The 16,324-nt window shown below is 37.3% G+C and overlaps 1 protein-coding gene across 2 annotated transcripts in view; it reads left to right on the top strand.

Annotated features, from left to right (window-relative positions):
- Nucleotides 1-16,324, top strand: part of LOC140142803 (protogenin B-like) — a 168,056-nt gene that overhangs the window by 20,323 nt on the left and 131,409 nt on the right. For both annotated transcript variants that reach the window (XM_072164808.1, XM_072164807.1), the window contains exon 2: nt 15,606-15,915. In XM_072164808.1, the coding sequence (XP_072020909.1) occupies nt 15,873-15,915 (43 nt within the window). In that variant the 5' untranslated portion in view covers nt 15,606-15,872. The remainder of the gene's footprint in view (nt 1-15,605; nt 15,916-16,324) is intronic.

The following is a 16,324-nucleotide window of genomic DNA, read 5'->3' as shown; positions in this document are numbered from 1 at the left end:
GGGGGGTGATTGTATGGACCATCCCCCCTTGCAAAATATTGGGGGATTTATCCCCCATCCCCAGGATCTACGCCTATGAATATACCATGAATCAAATAATTACAAGCAAATTTTACAAATAATGATGTGAAATTTGGCGCTACTTTATTCCAGGCTTGATCACAGACAAATTCATGGATAAGTACCTCCCATCAAATTAACATTTAAATGCGGAAACCTTCCTGTAACAGATCAGAGACGTGTTTATACTTGCATAATGGCATGCATGCCATTTAAAGATATTTTGGTTTTACCATTAAATTTCCGGAAATATCTTTTTGTTGGACATATTGTTTTCTAAAAATAATAAGTGCATTAAAATTTAAACATAAGAAGTCAATGCACTCGGTGTCATTGAACTCGCACTGGTTACACCCCACTGCCTCAATCCAAAGACACAGTTCACAAAGCTGCTAATACCACTTGTGCTATGTCAACTATATTATATGCCCATGTGTACTAAAAGTACACATTTTGCGTAAAATTTCCAAAAGTCACTTTTACATTCAAGGGGTTGAATAAAGTTCACAATAATTTGACTCTAAAAGAATGTGACATCAGGACGTGATTTTGCCACTTGTGGAGCAAATCATTTCGCTGATTAAAACCCCATAGAGAAGCAACATTGATGTTATGGTGTCCTGAACCCCAACCACAAACTTTGGCCATTTCAACTGTTTTCATGAAGAATACAAACATGGTCCAATGAATTTTAAAAGCCTAGAATAACCACATTTTTGCCATAGTGGACACACTGCATGTTACATGGATATTAGGTCTAACTACAACCATACTAAAAAAAAATAAAAATTGAACTTCAGCTCAAAATGCTGCTCATGCTATTTATTATAGATGTATGTAGTATCTTCCAGGATGTCATGTTCATTAAAGCTGTACTTTTAATGTTATTTTTGTGGTAAAATAAGCACACGCAGGTGTGGGAAATGGTAATCTAACACTCGCATTACATACCGTATTTCGTCAAATAAATGCCCCCGGGGCATTACATTTTCTCAAGGGGGGGCATTTATTCAAGGTCAATTTTAGAATGATAATTCCCGTTAAAATCATTAGGTAAACTAAAAACACACGCTAAAATGACGAACTATGAACTAGAAACACTGACTTCTGGCTCACTTCCGGGTTTCTGATCCAGATTTTTGCCAATTATTGACGCTATTATGGACCATGTGCGGCATTGTGCGCAACTTGATAAGCTTACTACACAAGATAGCATGGAAATATCAGCATTTTTGAAACTTCTTGGTTGAAAAAAGTGGGGGGGGGCGTTTATTTGAGGGGTGGCGACTATTTGACGAAATACGGTATATATGTACTGCTTGTAAAAATACTATATTGAACTGTTAAAAAACCCAACACAACATCCCCGCATTTTTACTGTGTGACGATCGGGGACATACAAGTAACAACCGGGGACACACACATTTCTTTTGTCTGTACACTTCTTATTTTTTAATATCCAAATGACTGAGTAGAGTATTATTATAATAGCAATATGCCTAGATCCCATAGTACCTTAAATTTCCTGCTATGACTGAGCATGAGCTCTACCTTCATGGACTGAGTAACTTAAAGGGTAAATGCTCCCAGTTGTTTTTATTACATAAAGAAATATTCTCTACTAGGGGACTTCCCCGGTTTGTCGGATGTCCTAGGGGTAGACATAAGGAGCAACAGCTGGGAAAGTTTCCAGCTGACCCAAGGGCAAATCCACACGCCCAGATATGTTCGGCAATTTTTTGCGGATCGATCTATATTTGGCTCACGCTCACGTATAAAGTTAAAACTTATTATTTATCTGCTTACTTGTGTTTCTAATAAATTCATAATTATGCCAAAATCCCAACTGGCCATCCAGACAGAAAATCTCCTGGCCTGATGTGAAAACCAATGGCCAGGGCCAGCGGCTAAATCAACCCAGTCCCATTCAATGATCCAAGCGCAAGTGTAAAAAAATTAATATTGTTTACAAATTACTTTTTAAAGTGAAGAATAAATCATTCAAATTGTCCTTTAATATTTTTGGAATGAAAAATTTGGCAAAAAACAAAGAAAACAGCAGTATTGACGAAGTTGAAGCCCATTCTACTGTCTGTATTACTTCATATGCTTTATTGTGTCTTTTAAAATACATGGCTTTCGGCTGAACCACAAGCAGGCTATATGAGCACATCTATGACAATGACAAAGTTACCAAAATCTGAATTTTGATGATTTCTGTGATCGTCCAGGTGAGCAAATCACTGAATGGGCTAAAAGTCATATTTTTTAGTGATAAATTTGTTATATGAATAGCAAAAATCACAGGATATTTACTTGTATCATGCACTTACCTGTTGCTTGTGAAATTATACATACAGTGTACAAGTTTCCTTTTTTTTACTATTTACATGCCCCAAATAATTCAACAACAGCAACACACCCAGTGTACACACATCACAACAACAACAACAACAACAAAATTATCAGGCTTGTTGATCAAATCTAGACATATGTATTTTCTTATTGTGCAGTAAGCTTGATACAGGTGTATTCTATTCAGCTTGCTTATTCCATTAGTTTATGGTTGATAAATCGCCTAGTTTTCCAGAAAATCAGCTCAAGCCCTTCTTCAGAATGTGTTATTACTGCCATTTCTGTTTGTTTCCATGGCAATAATCACACAAGTATACTTCAAGATGCTCAAATAACGTTGAAATAGCAATGCAATATTTTAGATCTATTGTTGCAAAACAATGCTATTATATTTAAGGATGGGTGTTACAAAACAATAATAAATATGCAGCATTGTGAAAAATAACATTTCGTCGGTCGCAATCCATTGTGGCGTGCGTGCACGCGTGCGGACAAATGCAAAATACGTTTCGAGAAAAACAAGTTTCAAGGATATGCTGCTAATAACATGTATGTAGTCAGTACTCCTCCAATATTATCTCTCTGTGGACCGATTCTATTTGAAATGAAGTTAAAGGATTAAACTATTAAACTGTAACTTAAATAGTTACAATGGCATAACTTCTATAGGATATAGCTAGCTCTAAACTTATACTAAAGCCACGATTTCTACGCGATACGGAAAAACAGAAAAATTCACGGAATTTGGGGTTTGCTCACAGAAATTTGAAAAACTATATAAAATGTATTGATTTGCAAAATAAAACAAAGAAAATTTATTATTTAGCAGTAATCAACCATTAAACAAACAATTCTAGCATTAATTTTAGGCCTACGATGCAAGATTCTGGCCATACTACAGTAAAAGGTAAGACAAAATACACTTTTAAAACATGTTTGTTTTAACTTTTCAGTGCTTTATAGTGGAAAACCGAAAATCACAGAATCGTCCAATTTGTAACACAGATTTAAATTTTGTAACACGGAGAAATCGTGGCTTTAACTTATACGTCACTATGTGAAATGGAAGATTTGGGGTTTTCGCACATTTTTGAAGCTTAAGTCACACATACGCCACTGTATGAAACAGAGTATATCGGACTTTCAGTGTCTTTTTGTACCTTACGTCGCATCGTCCATCATTATGTGAAAGAGAAAATTTGGAGATTTTGGCTTGTTTCTGAAACATACGCCACATTATTGAAGGATGAATCGGGATGATGCTGATTCTGTGCCTAAATGTCATCAAATCCGATTGGACGCAGAGTTTTTGAAGGCTAGCGGGAGCCTTGTTTTGAGGTTTCCTATGTGTAAAGAAAGTTGATCATCATTATACCTTTGTTAAGAACATCTGCAGTAGGTGAATTTGAGTACAAAAATGTCACATATTTTTCCTGGAAAAGTTGATTTACCTTGGAATGAGGCCCGCCCCGCCCCAGTCTAGAACTAGTTCAGTTTGGGGAATGTGACACCCCTCGAATAGTCAAAGGGAAGTGTGCCTTTTCAGGCGCTCTGTTTGGGCAATCTCAGCTAGGATATCAGGGCACGTGAGTCAGTGCTACCTCAGTCTGGTACATTTGACAGTAACAAAATACAAGTGCAACTTAATCTTGCATTTAGAAACATGGTGTCTAGACTACAGCTTCCAATTTTTGCTCAAATTTTCACCCAAACATCAAAGATAGTGATCATTTCATGTTTCTTTCTTGATAGTTCTGATGATTCATGTTGAGTTGGATGGATGAAGGTAACGTTTTGCACAGTTTACGTTTACTTCATGATTATCAATATCATGTTCACTGCCATCCAGTTCAAAACAGATAATTAAAATACAAAGGCACACACACACCCCACACAGATCTGTAGAATGTGTCTAGTGAGCGTTTGTTTTTCTCACATGACTTTTTATTGTGTTTTTCATACCAAACAGGGACTTTGTGACAACCGGGGTTGTCCCCCGTTGTCAGACATAGTGTAACCCCCTTAAATTTAGATGCCAATAATGGACTTTTACAACCAGGGACCTGTAGGGGATAGGAACGCCTCAAGGATCTGGGGGAGGGCGACCTCACAGAATGGCCATTGGTCGCTTTGTCGCAAAATTTGGATGAGCAAAGCAAACTGGACAATTTTTCATGAGCGGCCCCTTTTCAGAAACCTGGATCTGCCCCTGCTCCTTCCCATCGTGGAGACAAATGCATGCCACAGTGTTTGACATCTATTGCCCCTTTTAAAGTGAAATGTCCATGGTTAACTGGACATGTTTGTCCACAAGACAAGGTAGTGTGAATTTAAACAGTATCATAGACAAGTGTCCATGGTTAACATGATTGTCAAATTACAGTGCTTAGATACATGGGCTATGGCATTCCCACAAACATAACACCCTATGTGTTTCTGCTGTCAAAAGTGGACATGGGTAAAATTAAACTATAAAAAAGAATGCAGTTTTCACTATCTGACTATAGACACACCTGGCCAAATTTCAGGACCTTTCATACTGTCATGTATGGGGTATTAAACTAGTAAGACATACAGGAATTACCCCCCCATTGCACTTTCAAAAGTTGCACCTTTAAACCCATTGAAAATGTTGCTTTGTTAGAGTACTTGGTCATGAATGGTCACTGTAGGTCATCCGTAAACCAGCCATGTAGACACAGGCCCTTTGCCAGGATGGGGTGGGGGGGGACTAAAAATGAACCTTTTGTGCATTTGTCTCAAAAGGGCTAATTTCAATGTTTTTACCAAATATCCCTAACACAGCGCATGTTTTTTTTTGCTGTTTGAAGGGAAAGAAGGCACAACAAAGGAGAGAAGATGAACAAAGAAGTCAGTTGGTACCCCCAGGAATTGAACCTGGGACCCCTTGCGTGCCAAGCACAAGATCACCGACTGGTAGTCATGTTTGCCTGGCCACCTAGCCCAATATGACTTGGGGTGATTACATCATGTGAGATGCATGCGCAGTACAGTGGTTTTCGTTGTCGTATATTTGGGTGTTAGGGTTAAGAATCAGGTGTGTGTCCATATTTTGCACTTTAAAACAAATTATGCACACAAAATGCTAGTAGTCAGGCCTGCACCATACGCACCTCAACGCTAATCTGTACCATTACTACATGTAGCTCTTGTCTGTCAGCCAGAATAATAATAGTGGTAAATTTCAAGTCATAACTTCATTCATAGTAACATGCAGATAACAAGCATCAAGACTGCATTACATCTACATTACACCGTGTTAACCTACATTGATGATATCTCTTTACCAGCCAACAAAATTCTCATATTCACACAATCCCCAAACACTCAGTTCACATAATATATCTTATTTACAATAACCTTTTACATACAGGTATTGTAAACCATCCATCCTAACTAAATACCTGTGTTTGTCAAGTGTATGAGTGAATGGAGCTTGCAGTATTTTTATGCGCGAGTTGAGGTTATGTGGGTTCATTTTTGACACGCACTGACAAGTCTCTCGCATTGCCTAGTTAGGCATCAATTTTCCTCCTAATCCAGCTATTTCCTAATGAATTACAACATAATTTCCAGCGAGGATTTCCTATGGCTGTATGCCTGCAAAAAAATGGTTCATTGATTTACCTTTTGCCTGCTATAATAATACTAATTGCAAAACATTTTAGGACGGGGAGTGAAGATTGTAAATTTGAAAAGGAAATTGATGTTTGTATAATTTTATTTGTGTTGATCCACGTAATTAATATAATAAGGAAACAGTATTCATAGCTGTCATGATGAACTTGTTGGAAATTTTCTTACAAAATGAAACCTAGTTTAGCCTAGTTATTGAGTTCCTTTGTAGCGTGGCTGTGCTGTATTTAGGTTATAAACAGGACTATAGTCACAGGGTGGAGTAGGGTATGATCCGGGGAGGGAGGGGGCTCAAATGACAACAGGTCCTCAGTTATTATAATGGCCTCCCTTTTTACATGCAGGTTAATTTTTGTATAAAAATGGGATAATTTTTTATGTTTTTTGAAAAATACCCATATTTCAACTGACTGTCTTAGCTCTAGTATTTTAAGAGGTTGCACTTTCCACAAGCAATCAAAATATGCTGAGTTGGTGGATAGAGAGGCCTTTGGCCATGATGTTGGCGCTGTGCGCCTCTTCTCGACTTGGCACCTCTTCTCGCCTTTGCACCTCTGCATCAGCGCTACGTATACGTGCCTCTGCTCACGCTAACGTCACACTGTTTGAACATCGCGATCTGAGGGAACTGAGCAAGTTCTCAACTGTCCTAACCCAGTTTTTGTTTTTGAAATTTTGTATAAATTCCACAAAATTGTGTTAAATTTGGTCAAAAATCTGGGCCTCGGATATAAAAGTAGGTCTAATTTTTCTAAAAAAATCTAAATTTGGGCCCGTTTAAGATTTTGGTAAATGCTGCACCACCATCCCTAAATATATCATGGACCCAGGCAGATGGGTTAAAGATTACAATTTGACCAGGGTTGTAGCTAGAGAATTTTTGAGTGCCGGGTGATATTTGAGAGAATTTTTCATCAAATTGACAATTTTATTGAAAATTGCCTGAATTTGGCCAAATTCTATGTGATTTTACAATTTTTGACACCTGAGTGCCGGGTGCTAGAGCTTAAATTGTTTATCAGTGGTGGGCTCTAAATCTGCCGCCCGCCACCGCCCGCCATAGCTGCATCCCTGAATTTGACACATGTGGAACCCGGTAGTCAGGTTTGGACGCAAAATCAACTAGAGCTACTGTGGCTCACGAGCCACGAATGTCAGGCGGTGACTTCTGTTTGACCTGATTTGACCTATGACCTCGGGTAAACGTGAGTTGACTACTCATGCTCTCTCAAATCAAGGGTAATTTGCATCACATTTAAGCCCAATTGGGCCTATTTTAACATTTGACCTCATTTGACCTTTCCTGTAACCTTGGATGACCTTTACGGTTTCATACTCCCCAAGTGTCAGGGATCATTCCCCGAGTTACAGCCCAATGGAAACAACTTAAAATTTGACCTGACCTTTGACCTCAGATGACCTTTATGGTTTCATACTCTCCCAAGTGTCAAGGATCATTTTCCGCAAGTTACAGCCCGATCGAGCAACTTAAAATTTGACCTGACCTTTAACCTTGCATGACCTTTTTAGTTTTATACTCCTGAAGTGTCAGGGATTGTTTTCCCTGAGTTACAGGCCAATTGAAGCAACTTAAAATTTGACCTGACCTTTGACCTCGGATTGCCTTTGCGGTTTCATACTCCCTAAGTGTCAGGGATCATTTTCCCAAGTTACAGCCCGATCGAGCAACTTTAAATTTGACCTGACCTTTGACCTCACATGACCTTTGCGGTTTCATACTCCCCAAGTGTCAGGTATCATTTTCCCAGAGTTACGGCCCCATCAGAGCAGGTGTAACATTTGACCTTTGACATTGGATGACCTTAGCTGATGTTTCATGATCTCCTTATAAATCAATGATTATTATTTCAAAATTTTGCCCCCTCCCATCCACCCAAGTACTAGTTTTCACCATTATTGCACCATATTGCTATATAGCATTTACCATCTAGCCTTAGTGTGTAGGTATTGATTTTCATAAATGCATCATGGGAAGGAATAAAATTTGACCACCATCCCCACCCCACAAGCAACTATATAGCATTCATCACATACCTTTAGTGTGTATTTTCGTAAATGCATCATGGGATAGCATAATTATCAAACCTAACAACTCTTATCTCTTATCAAAATAGCAGCACAATATTTACTTAAATTTTCCTGGAAACTTAAAACTACACCAGTAGACATGCCCAAGCATGCAACAAATCTTTATGCTTCTCTCTTGTTATCAAATAGCTGTCTCCTACAAGGTATCTGCCAAATTGCTGCCTCTATAATGATAGCTGCTTCATTACATTTCAGGCAAATATTTTCACAAAATGACCCCTACATGAACTTACATGAACTTTGACCCCAATCTGTGGTACAACTTATTTGAAGCTTGGGCCAGCGGTTCTTGATGACCATGTTTGGTGGTCATAGCATGTCATTTAAAGGAGAAGTAGCATTTTAAAGATTTTCACAAAATGACCCCTAATAACCCTTATGTGACCTTTGACCCCTATCTGTGTAGAAGTTATATGAAGCTTGGGCCAGTGCTTCTTGTGGCCAAGTTTGGTCAAAATTGGTGCAAGCGTCTGGCACTAGTAGCAATTTTTGGTTCTACTAAAGAAGAAAGAAAGAAAGAAGATTTGAGAGCTTCACAGTATATCAGGCGGATAAATCCGCCTGACATAATTTTGGAAGCTTGAATGGTTCCATTTCTAAACACAAGAACAAAATAATTCCATGTATTTTATTCATGTGTTTTGTTGTCAATATTTTCAGACATTTGTGTGTTTTCTTGCCGCCGGCGGATGGGGATAGTGTCATGTTGGATGTAAGGTTGTCATAAAAGCATGGCTATGTTTCCTTCAATCATAATAAGCCCAAACAGTTTTAAAGGATGAGACAGCAAGTATTGGTGGCTAAATACAGTGCGCAAAATAATTAAGGTACCAGTTATGTTCCTTTAACAAAGACAGATATGTCATAATTGGAACCAACATGCTTTCCATTGATAAGCGTTCATCATGCTTCATTGATAGCGTTCATCGTGCTTCATTGAAACTTTGAACACAAAAGTGCAACTATTGAGTTTGTTTCTTCCTTAGGTTTTATATCATTGTTTCTTTAATTCTCAAGCAATTTTAACAAATGAGGTCTTGGCTGCTTGTTTTAATTTTGGCTTATTTGTCTTTGTTTAGGATATGTTAGGGTTAAACATAAATGGTACCCTAGTTCTTTTGATTACTGTTTTTTGGGAAAGGAAGATTTGTTATGTGTGCCTACAATGAAGTTGGCAGTGAGCTTTTTTATGGACACAAGTACCTAGTTATGTTGTGTGCAATGGAGAATTTACTGAAAACATGGAAAGACAAATAAACTGTTAGGGGCATTGAGCTGACAGGGTCTTTTGATAGTTTAAAGTTTAGCTCATGGGTGGGGGCATTGAGGAGACAAAGGTCAAAGGAGGGATATATCAAACTATTATGCCTTGATAACTGATCAGTGCTGTATTTCATTGACTGTTTAAAATAAAACCCTTGCCAAAATTACCCCTTGGCGCCACCTGCGTAGGGCCTGCAATATTGTGAAGGGCAGACTGCATTCTTGGACAGAACACTGTGTACCTGGGCTTTCATTCGCCACATTACCACCCCAAATACACCCACCCCACAGATACACACACACCCCTCCACACACAAATGACTGTTCGTTCATTCACATTATTCTTTATTCATGGGAACATATTTCCACAAAGACCCTACAAATATTTTCATGACAGCACATGTACGCGTAGGTATGTGTATACGTACATGAAAGTATGCAGGCAAGATAAGAGCTAGGTAACAGGTCACTGACTCTTAATTGAGTTGCTATGATTATTGATTGATCAAAGATTGATGGTGTACATGTATATAAAAACTATTATACAATACAAAGTGGACATTTTCGCAGAATTAATTTTTTCTCTCTTGAACTGTTTCACATGTTTTTTAAGCCATGATAATGTACAATCTTATTATATGAAATTGGTTAATTTTTTTCAAACTTGAATTTTTGGGCGTAATGTTTACACATGTCATGACTTTAACTCTAAAGTAAATGGTATCGGCCAAATTTGTTGTGTTGGTCAGGTCAACTGAGCAATTTTGACATGTCGTATTGAAACAGTAAGTCTGTAGTCCCCCAGAACTCCACTTTAAACAGTCCAAATAACCAGTGTGGTATCTTTCACTTTGTATTTTTGCCTAAAATGGATAGAAACCTTTCCTGACAGTGACAGAACTTTATTTTAGCATTTTGAGTAAAGAATAACAAAATTAAAATTTAATGGAAATCGTACATTACGGTTTTAAATTCACAATTATTTGAAGCTTCCTGTTGACATTGACCTGCATGTATACACAAAAGGCATATTTGGAGGTTGTTATTTTTTTTTATTTTTTTCCAAGCTGACTGTCTGATCAAAAGTAATTTTGATACAATTCTAAACATTACTCAGTGTTTTCATAATACAGAAGGATATGCCATGTTGAGCTACGGCTAGTAATAGCATTTATTTTTTACAGTTTACACCAATTCGTAAACAAATTTGCTGATTTTTTCGCTTTTTTCTCGATAGTAAATAGTAAAAAAAAGGAGGCAGCTGCCAAAAAGCAAGTGAGTGGGACGAGAAACATAAAGTATGAAGTAAACACAAGTTACAATGTTGCCCCTTTTGGGAACAAAACTATTTTTTTATGATTTTTTCCCAAAATAATAAAAAAAACACCAAATGATTGTAACGTTTTGGCGGAAAATCGCATATTTTTGCGTGTTTTTGAAAATCCTGCATATTTTATCCTCCAAAATAGCATACTGTATTTCCTTGAATAAACGCCCCTGGGGTGTTGCATTTTCCAAACCGGGGGGTTATTAGAGGTCGCTTAAAACTTACGCTGAAATGATGAACTTAGGAACACTGACTTCTGGTTCACTTCTTGCTTTTCGACCAGAATTTCGACGCTATTATCGACCATGTGTGCAACTTGGTAAGCTTACTACACAAGATAGCATGGAAATATCGGCATTTTTGAAAGTTCATCTTGGTTGAAAAATGTGGAGGGGGGTGTATATTTCAGGGGGGGCAACTATTCGAGGAAATGGTATCTACATGTATAGCAAGCCTAACTTAAGCCAAGTGCTTTTACATAATAATGGGTCAGTGTTATCAAATGGATTTAAACCCAATTTCCTGTCGACTTAATGAGCTAATAGAACGGCCTGACAAAATGAAGTCAAATAGCTTGAGTTAACCTTAATGCCATGAAGATGGATGTATTTGTTATCCTTGTCCAAATGTGATAGGATATAAGAAATTTAAAGCCATCAAATAAGTGTGTGCTTTGTACTAAAATAAGGCGATGTAAGATGTGACGTGATCTGGATAAATTGGAACAAAGTCGCAAATATTGAAATTGCGATTATATAGGCAAAATAAGGAGCTCAAAAGAGCTGCTGTGGCTCAAGAGGCGTGAATTATACTGACCACCTCGTATTACCACTAATTCACCTTCGCTCGCATTTTAATCCTGTCACCATCATCAGGTCGTTTACTACGGCGCTCATAAATGCAGGGTAAAGATTTAGTACTCATGTGATTACCGGTAGTGGGGAAGGCGGAAGGTGTGACAATATTTTTATTGACTTTCCAAGGTCAGCTTTTGAATGCTCTCGCTTTTTTGTGTACGGTAGTAGGCGAACTTCCTGTGTCATCCACCAAATCGTCACCCGAACTGTTTCTACTAAAAATGTTGCGGCATATTCACCACTATTAACTACCTCAAACCCGGCATTCACCTTCACCCGATCTGTTTTTGCTGGGACTGTTACTTCATATTCTTTGCATCACTCTGAATAAACTCAAATTCACCCGCAACTGGAACCGTTTCCTCAGAAGAAACCCGCTGATCATGGATCATTTATTAGGGAAGTTAGGTACAGATAATAAAATAAAACAAATCAGTTTGAGTGTATTTGGTTATTTGTTAATTTATTGTTTTTCATTGTTTTTTCTATAGTAAGTAGTTGATACTTTCAAAATATGTTTGAGTAAAAAACAGACCAAAACAAACAAAAAACTACCCAAAAAGGTAATTATCAACCCTTGTCCACTTCTAAAGTAGCAAGGTTACAATAAAAGACAGTAGCTAAAAAGCTGTTATTCTTTCGAAGGGCCTAGGCCAAAATGCTGAGTGAGTACACTACATGATCTGTAAGGGTACACAGTCGCATTCGGAACGGCATGTAAGAACTTGATTTTATTTCGGGCTGTTGACAAGGCTTACTGACCACCATACAGAACTGTATGTGTAATGTAATTACTCTATGGTTGAATTACAAACCCTAGATATTTATATGAAAATGTGTTTTGCAGTGAATAGGCATGATAAACAAATTGTATTCTGCTCTGATAACCACTTTCTGAAAGCAGGGTGATGTTTTCCCTTTAGGCCGTATCAAATTAATGTTTTGGTTCTTCTCTGGAGGATTTTCATGAATTGATGAGGGAGGGAGGGAGGGTTTTTTTTCCTTGTTTTTTTTCGCCAGTGTAAAATTAGCATTGTTAATAGTTTTTTTTTCTTTCCATCAGTGTTTGAGGGAAGGAGGAGGCCCTTTTCATTTTTTTTTTCAAATCTGAGATTCTGAAGGATAAACCCACTATAGAGCTGGACTAACCAAAAATCAGTAGCGGCGCCAGGAATTTTTTTTTTTCGGGGGGCATTGAGGGGTAAAGTGAATTTCAGTTTTTAAAGGCCCAGATTTGGCATTTTCACCCCTTTTTTTGTTCAAGATTTATGTGAACTAAATTATTAAAATCACTTTGTGCGCCACTTTGACTGACTGGCGCCCGTGCCGCCAGTTGAGAAGGCCTGCTTTACAAAATGACAACAAAACAATGGTTTAAAAAATCAAAGTATCATCACCTTCCTCCTGCATCCAAGCATCTGTATATTGCAGATGATAAACTGAAATGCCCAGCCAGATGTAGTAAACTAGATCACATGTAAGATTATCCCTATCAGATAAAACAGCACTATGTCACATAGATGAGTAACCTCCATCAACAGATATCATAGATCAAAGGTTGGCCTCCCTCATGTTATGGGGTATGAGGTTTTTGTATCTAGTGAATTCAAAGGTCATTTTATGAGTGTAAAACATAATTGGGGTGAAGGAACCAAGCCTTGACAGATTGGAATGTACGGAATTGTAGGTTAGAGAGAGGTGGAATCCAAGTCCATATGCCCCACTGGCACTAGCATCCAAATTATGGGGGGGGGGGGTAGTACAAAACCATACAGGGACGTGCCGGAAACATATCAATGACCCTTTTTTCCAGGCCAATTTTGGTATATGGGTCCTTTTTCAAAATTTACTCAATTTTTTCAGAAAACCTTGCAAAAATGTTTGAGGAAATTGGAAATTTGACCAAAAATTGATTTTTGGTATATCAATGTTTCCAAATTTCTTGAAAAATTGGTATATTGATGGGTCCACTTTCAAATTCTCAGTGGCACACCCCTACCAAAGCCAAACTTGAGTACTTTCTGGGAAATTATGTAATATTAACTCCCACTGTGTGGGTGTCGACTGCAGACAAGTTGACAACAAGTTTCAATTTGAAAAATGCATTCAAATGAGTACAAATAAGCCTAGTATTGGTTCAGTGGTTCTTGACTGAGATAGCTCTTGATATTTTGAGAAAATATAGCAAAACTTGGGACTTTTTATTTTGAAGCCTACAATGTATGACCAGTATGCAGCGCATTAAACAAAGCTACTAGTACTAGTTGAACAAACGATGCTCTGTGCAGATGGGTGAATTCTATAATCCAAGCGGCCCACTATTGAAAATCACACGCTGTGATTTTGTCAAAAAGCTCATTTCAAACTGGTTTGGAAAAAATGGCAACCTTTTTAAACACTTCAGACTTTTCTTAAAGGCTCGCAATCAGGTTAAATTGTACATAGTGGCCTGCGCTCAAATGCGAGAGATTGGACACAATAATGCATGCGCTAAATGTTGATGCGTCCAATGCACTCCTTCCCGCGGGACTCGTGCATTGGACGCATCAACATCTCAGCACGTGTGCATTGTTGATTCCAATTTCTCTTTCAACATGTATACAATATTTCAGAGTAAATTACATTTGGTTATTCTTAAAAGATACTGTTTATGTCGCTATGAAAAACCTAAAGTTGCACATTTAGATATTCACAACAATAATTTTAATATGAAAATTGATAATTTGTATTCATGTCATAGTCTATTAATGATTTCAAAATGCATTGAATTTGAATGCATTTTGAAATCATTAATAGAGTATGGCATGAATACCAATTATCAATTTTCATATTAAAAATACAAAACATCTTGAATTTTTTTTTTTTTTTTTTTTTTTTTTGTTTAAGGTCAACCATGAATGATCCTAGCATTTAGGTCTAGGTCCTGGGCCACTCCAAAGCCGAAAAATAAATAACTTTAAAAAAAAATTTTTTTTTTTTTTTTTTTTTTTTTAAATTTCTGAAATTTTTCGAAAATTTGGGGTGGGACTTTACTCGAAGGTGGGACTATACTCGCGTCACAGCATGAGATCATAGCCCTTTAAAAGAATTTACACAAGAACTACATGTAAGCGTTATTGACAAATTAACTTGCCAGGAAAAAATAAAGCGTACAACAAAAGTCCCGACAAACGTATGTCATTTATTCTTTTTCGACATTTGCTGGATTTATTAAATTAAGTAGAAAATAAATTACTAAATCTAAAAAACCTAATCTGTCTGTACAAAAGTGATGATAAGTTTTGTATTTTTTATTGTGCAAAACACCACTTTAATCAAATAATGTGTTTACTAAGCGCAATGACTGACCCAGATACATGAACAAATGCAATTGACTTACTTGTAAAAAAACAAATTTAGAATTGCATAGTATGTAAACACACGACACCTGAATTAATCTCCTTGGACATGTAGAACAGTCAAACTATAAAAAAGGTTTTTAACTTCCCAGTAGTAGCTTAGGAGATTTTCAAATATTTGATTTAAAAGGGCATTTTGTGATCCACAGCCTCATTGCCCCACTTTTTTCAAAAAAAGTTGAGATTTTTATACCACTGGAATCCTCTGGCTACATAATGTTTATGTACGGTACCAAAAATTTCTTGCAGATTAATTTGTTTTGCAAAAATATCGTCAAATTTGAATTTCGTTCTGGTATACCAGAACGAAATTACAACACAGGCCTATGGAGCAGTGTAATACACATAATCAAGCATAACTCGCAAATGCAAAATCGGAATCAACTGAAATTTTGGGAATAAGCTTTTTTCATGGATATCTACTGAAAAATGTCATAAAAAGAGGATGCTAAGAATAAGATCACGAAATCCTCCTTTAATTTGATAATAAAATATCTAATTGATGTCATTTTATTGATCATTTGAATTTTGATATTAACAGTTGCACACTTTCTTTTCTTTTCCATAAAACACTTACAGGAATTTCACAATTGGACTTCACCACAGAACCTCATGATGTAGTGGCCTTACAGGGAGCCACTCCTTTTGGAGTGCAAGGTCACTGGGCAACTAAATAAGAAGAAATATGAAGAAATATTATTAAGCTGGAGACATGAGGGTGTAGAAATTTTGCCAACGAACCGTACATATATTTTAAACGACGGATCACTTTTGTTTGAGGAGTTTGTTACAACCCAGGATGAAGAAGATGACAGGGGGCGCTATCAGTGTTGCGCAAAGAGCAACATGGGCACTATTTGCAGTCGAAACGCGGATGTGTCAGTCACAGGTTAGTACAGTAGTTTAAGCTCTATTGTCAGTGGCAGCACCATGAGGGGCATGGGGAAATGTCCCCAGTCAGAACTCTCCCCCCAGTTGCCCACAGTAAAAACCCAAAATTATGAAAATTTACACATTTTGCAGCAATTTTGAGCAAAATTGGTTGATTTTGCCTCCCCTGAAATTCACTACCCCCATGCCCCCCCAAAAAAAAAAAACCCAACAAATTCCTGGTGCTGTCACTGTCTAAATTGTGACCTTAAAAGGTTTTTTTTTTCAAATCCTATTTATTATCTTCATAGTACACACTGTAGGCCAATAGGAACTCTCTGTAGGGTAGGACATTGAGAAGTACTGTATCAATCATTGATTGAATCAAAAGTCTTATAGAAAGCACCAGATTTCAAAATGATGATAAA

Source organism: Amphiura filiformis, chromosome 20 (genome assembly GCF_039555335.1).
Source record: "Amphiura filiformis chromosome 20, Afil_fr2py, whole genome shotgun sequence".
NCBI lineage: Eukaryota > Metazoa > Echinodermata > Ophiuroidea > Amphilepidida > Amphiuridae > Amphiura > Amphiura filiformis.
The sequence above is the reverse complement of the archived record's forward strand: the minus strand, read 5'-3'. Positions and strand labels throughout refer to the sequence as shown.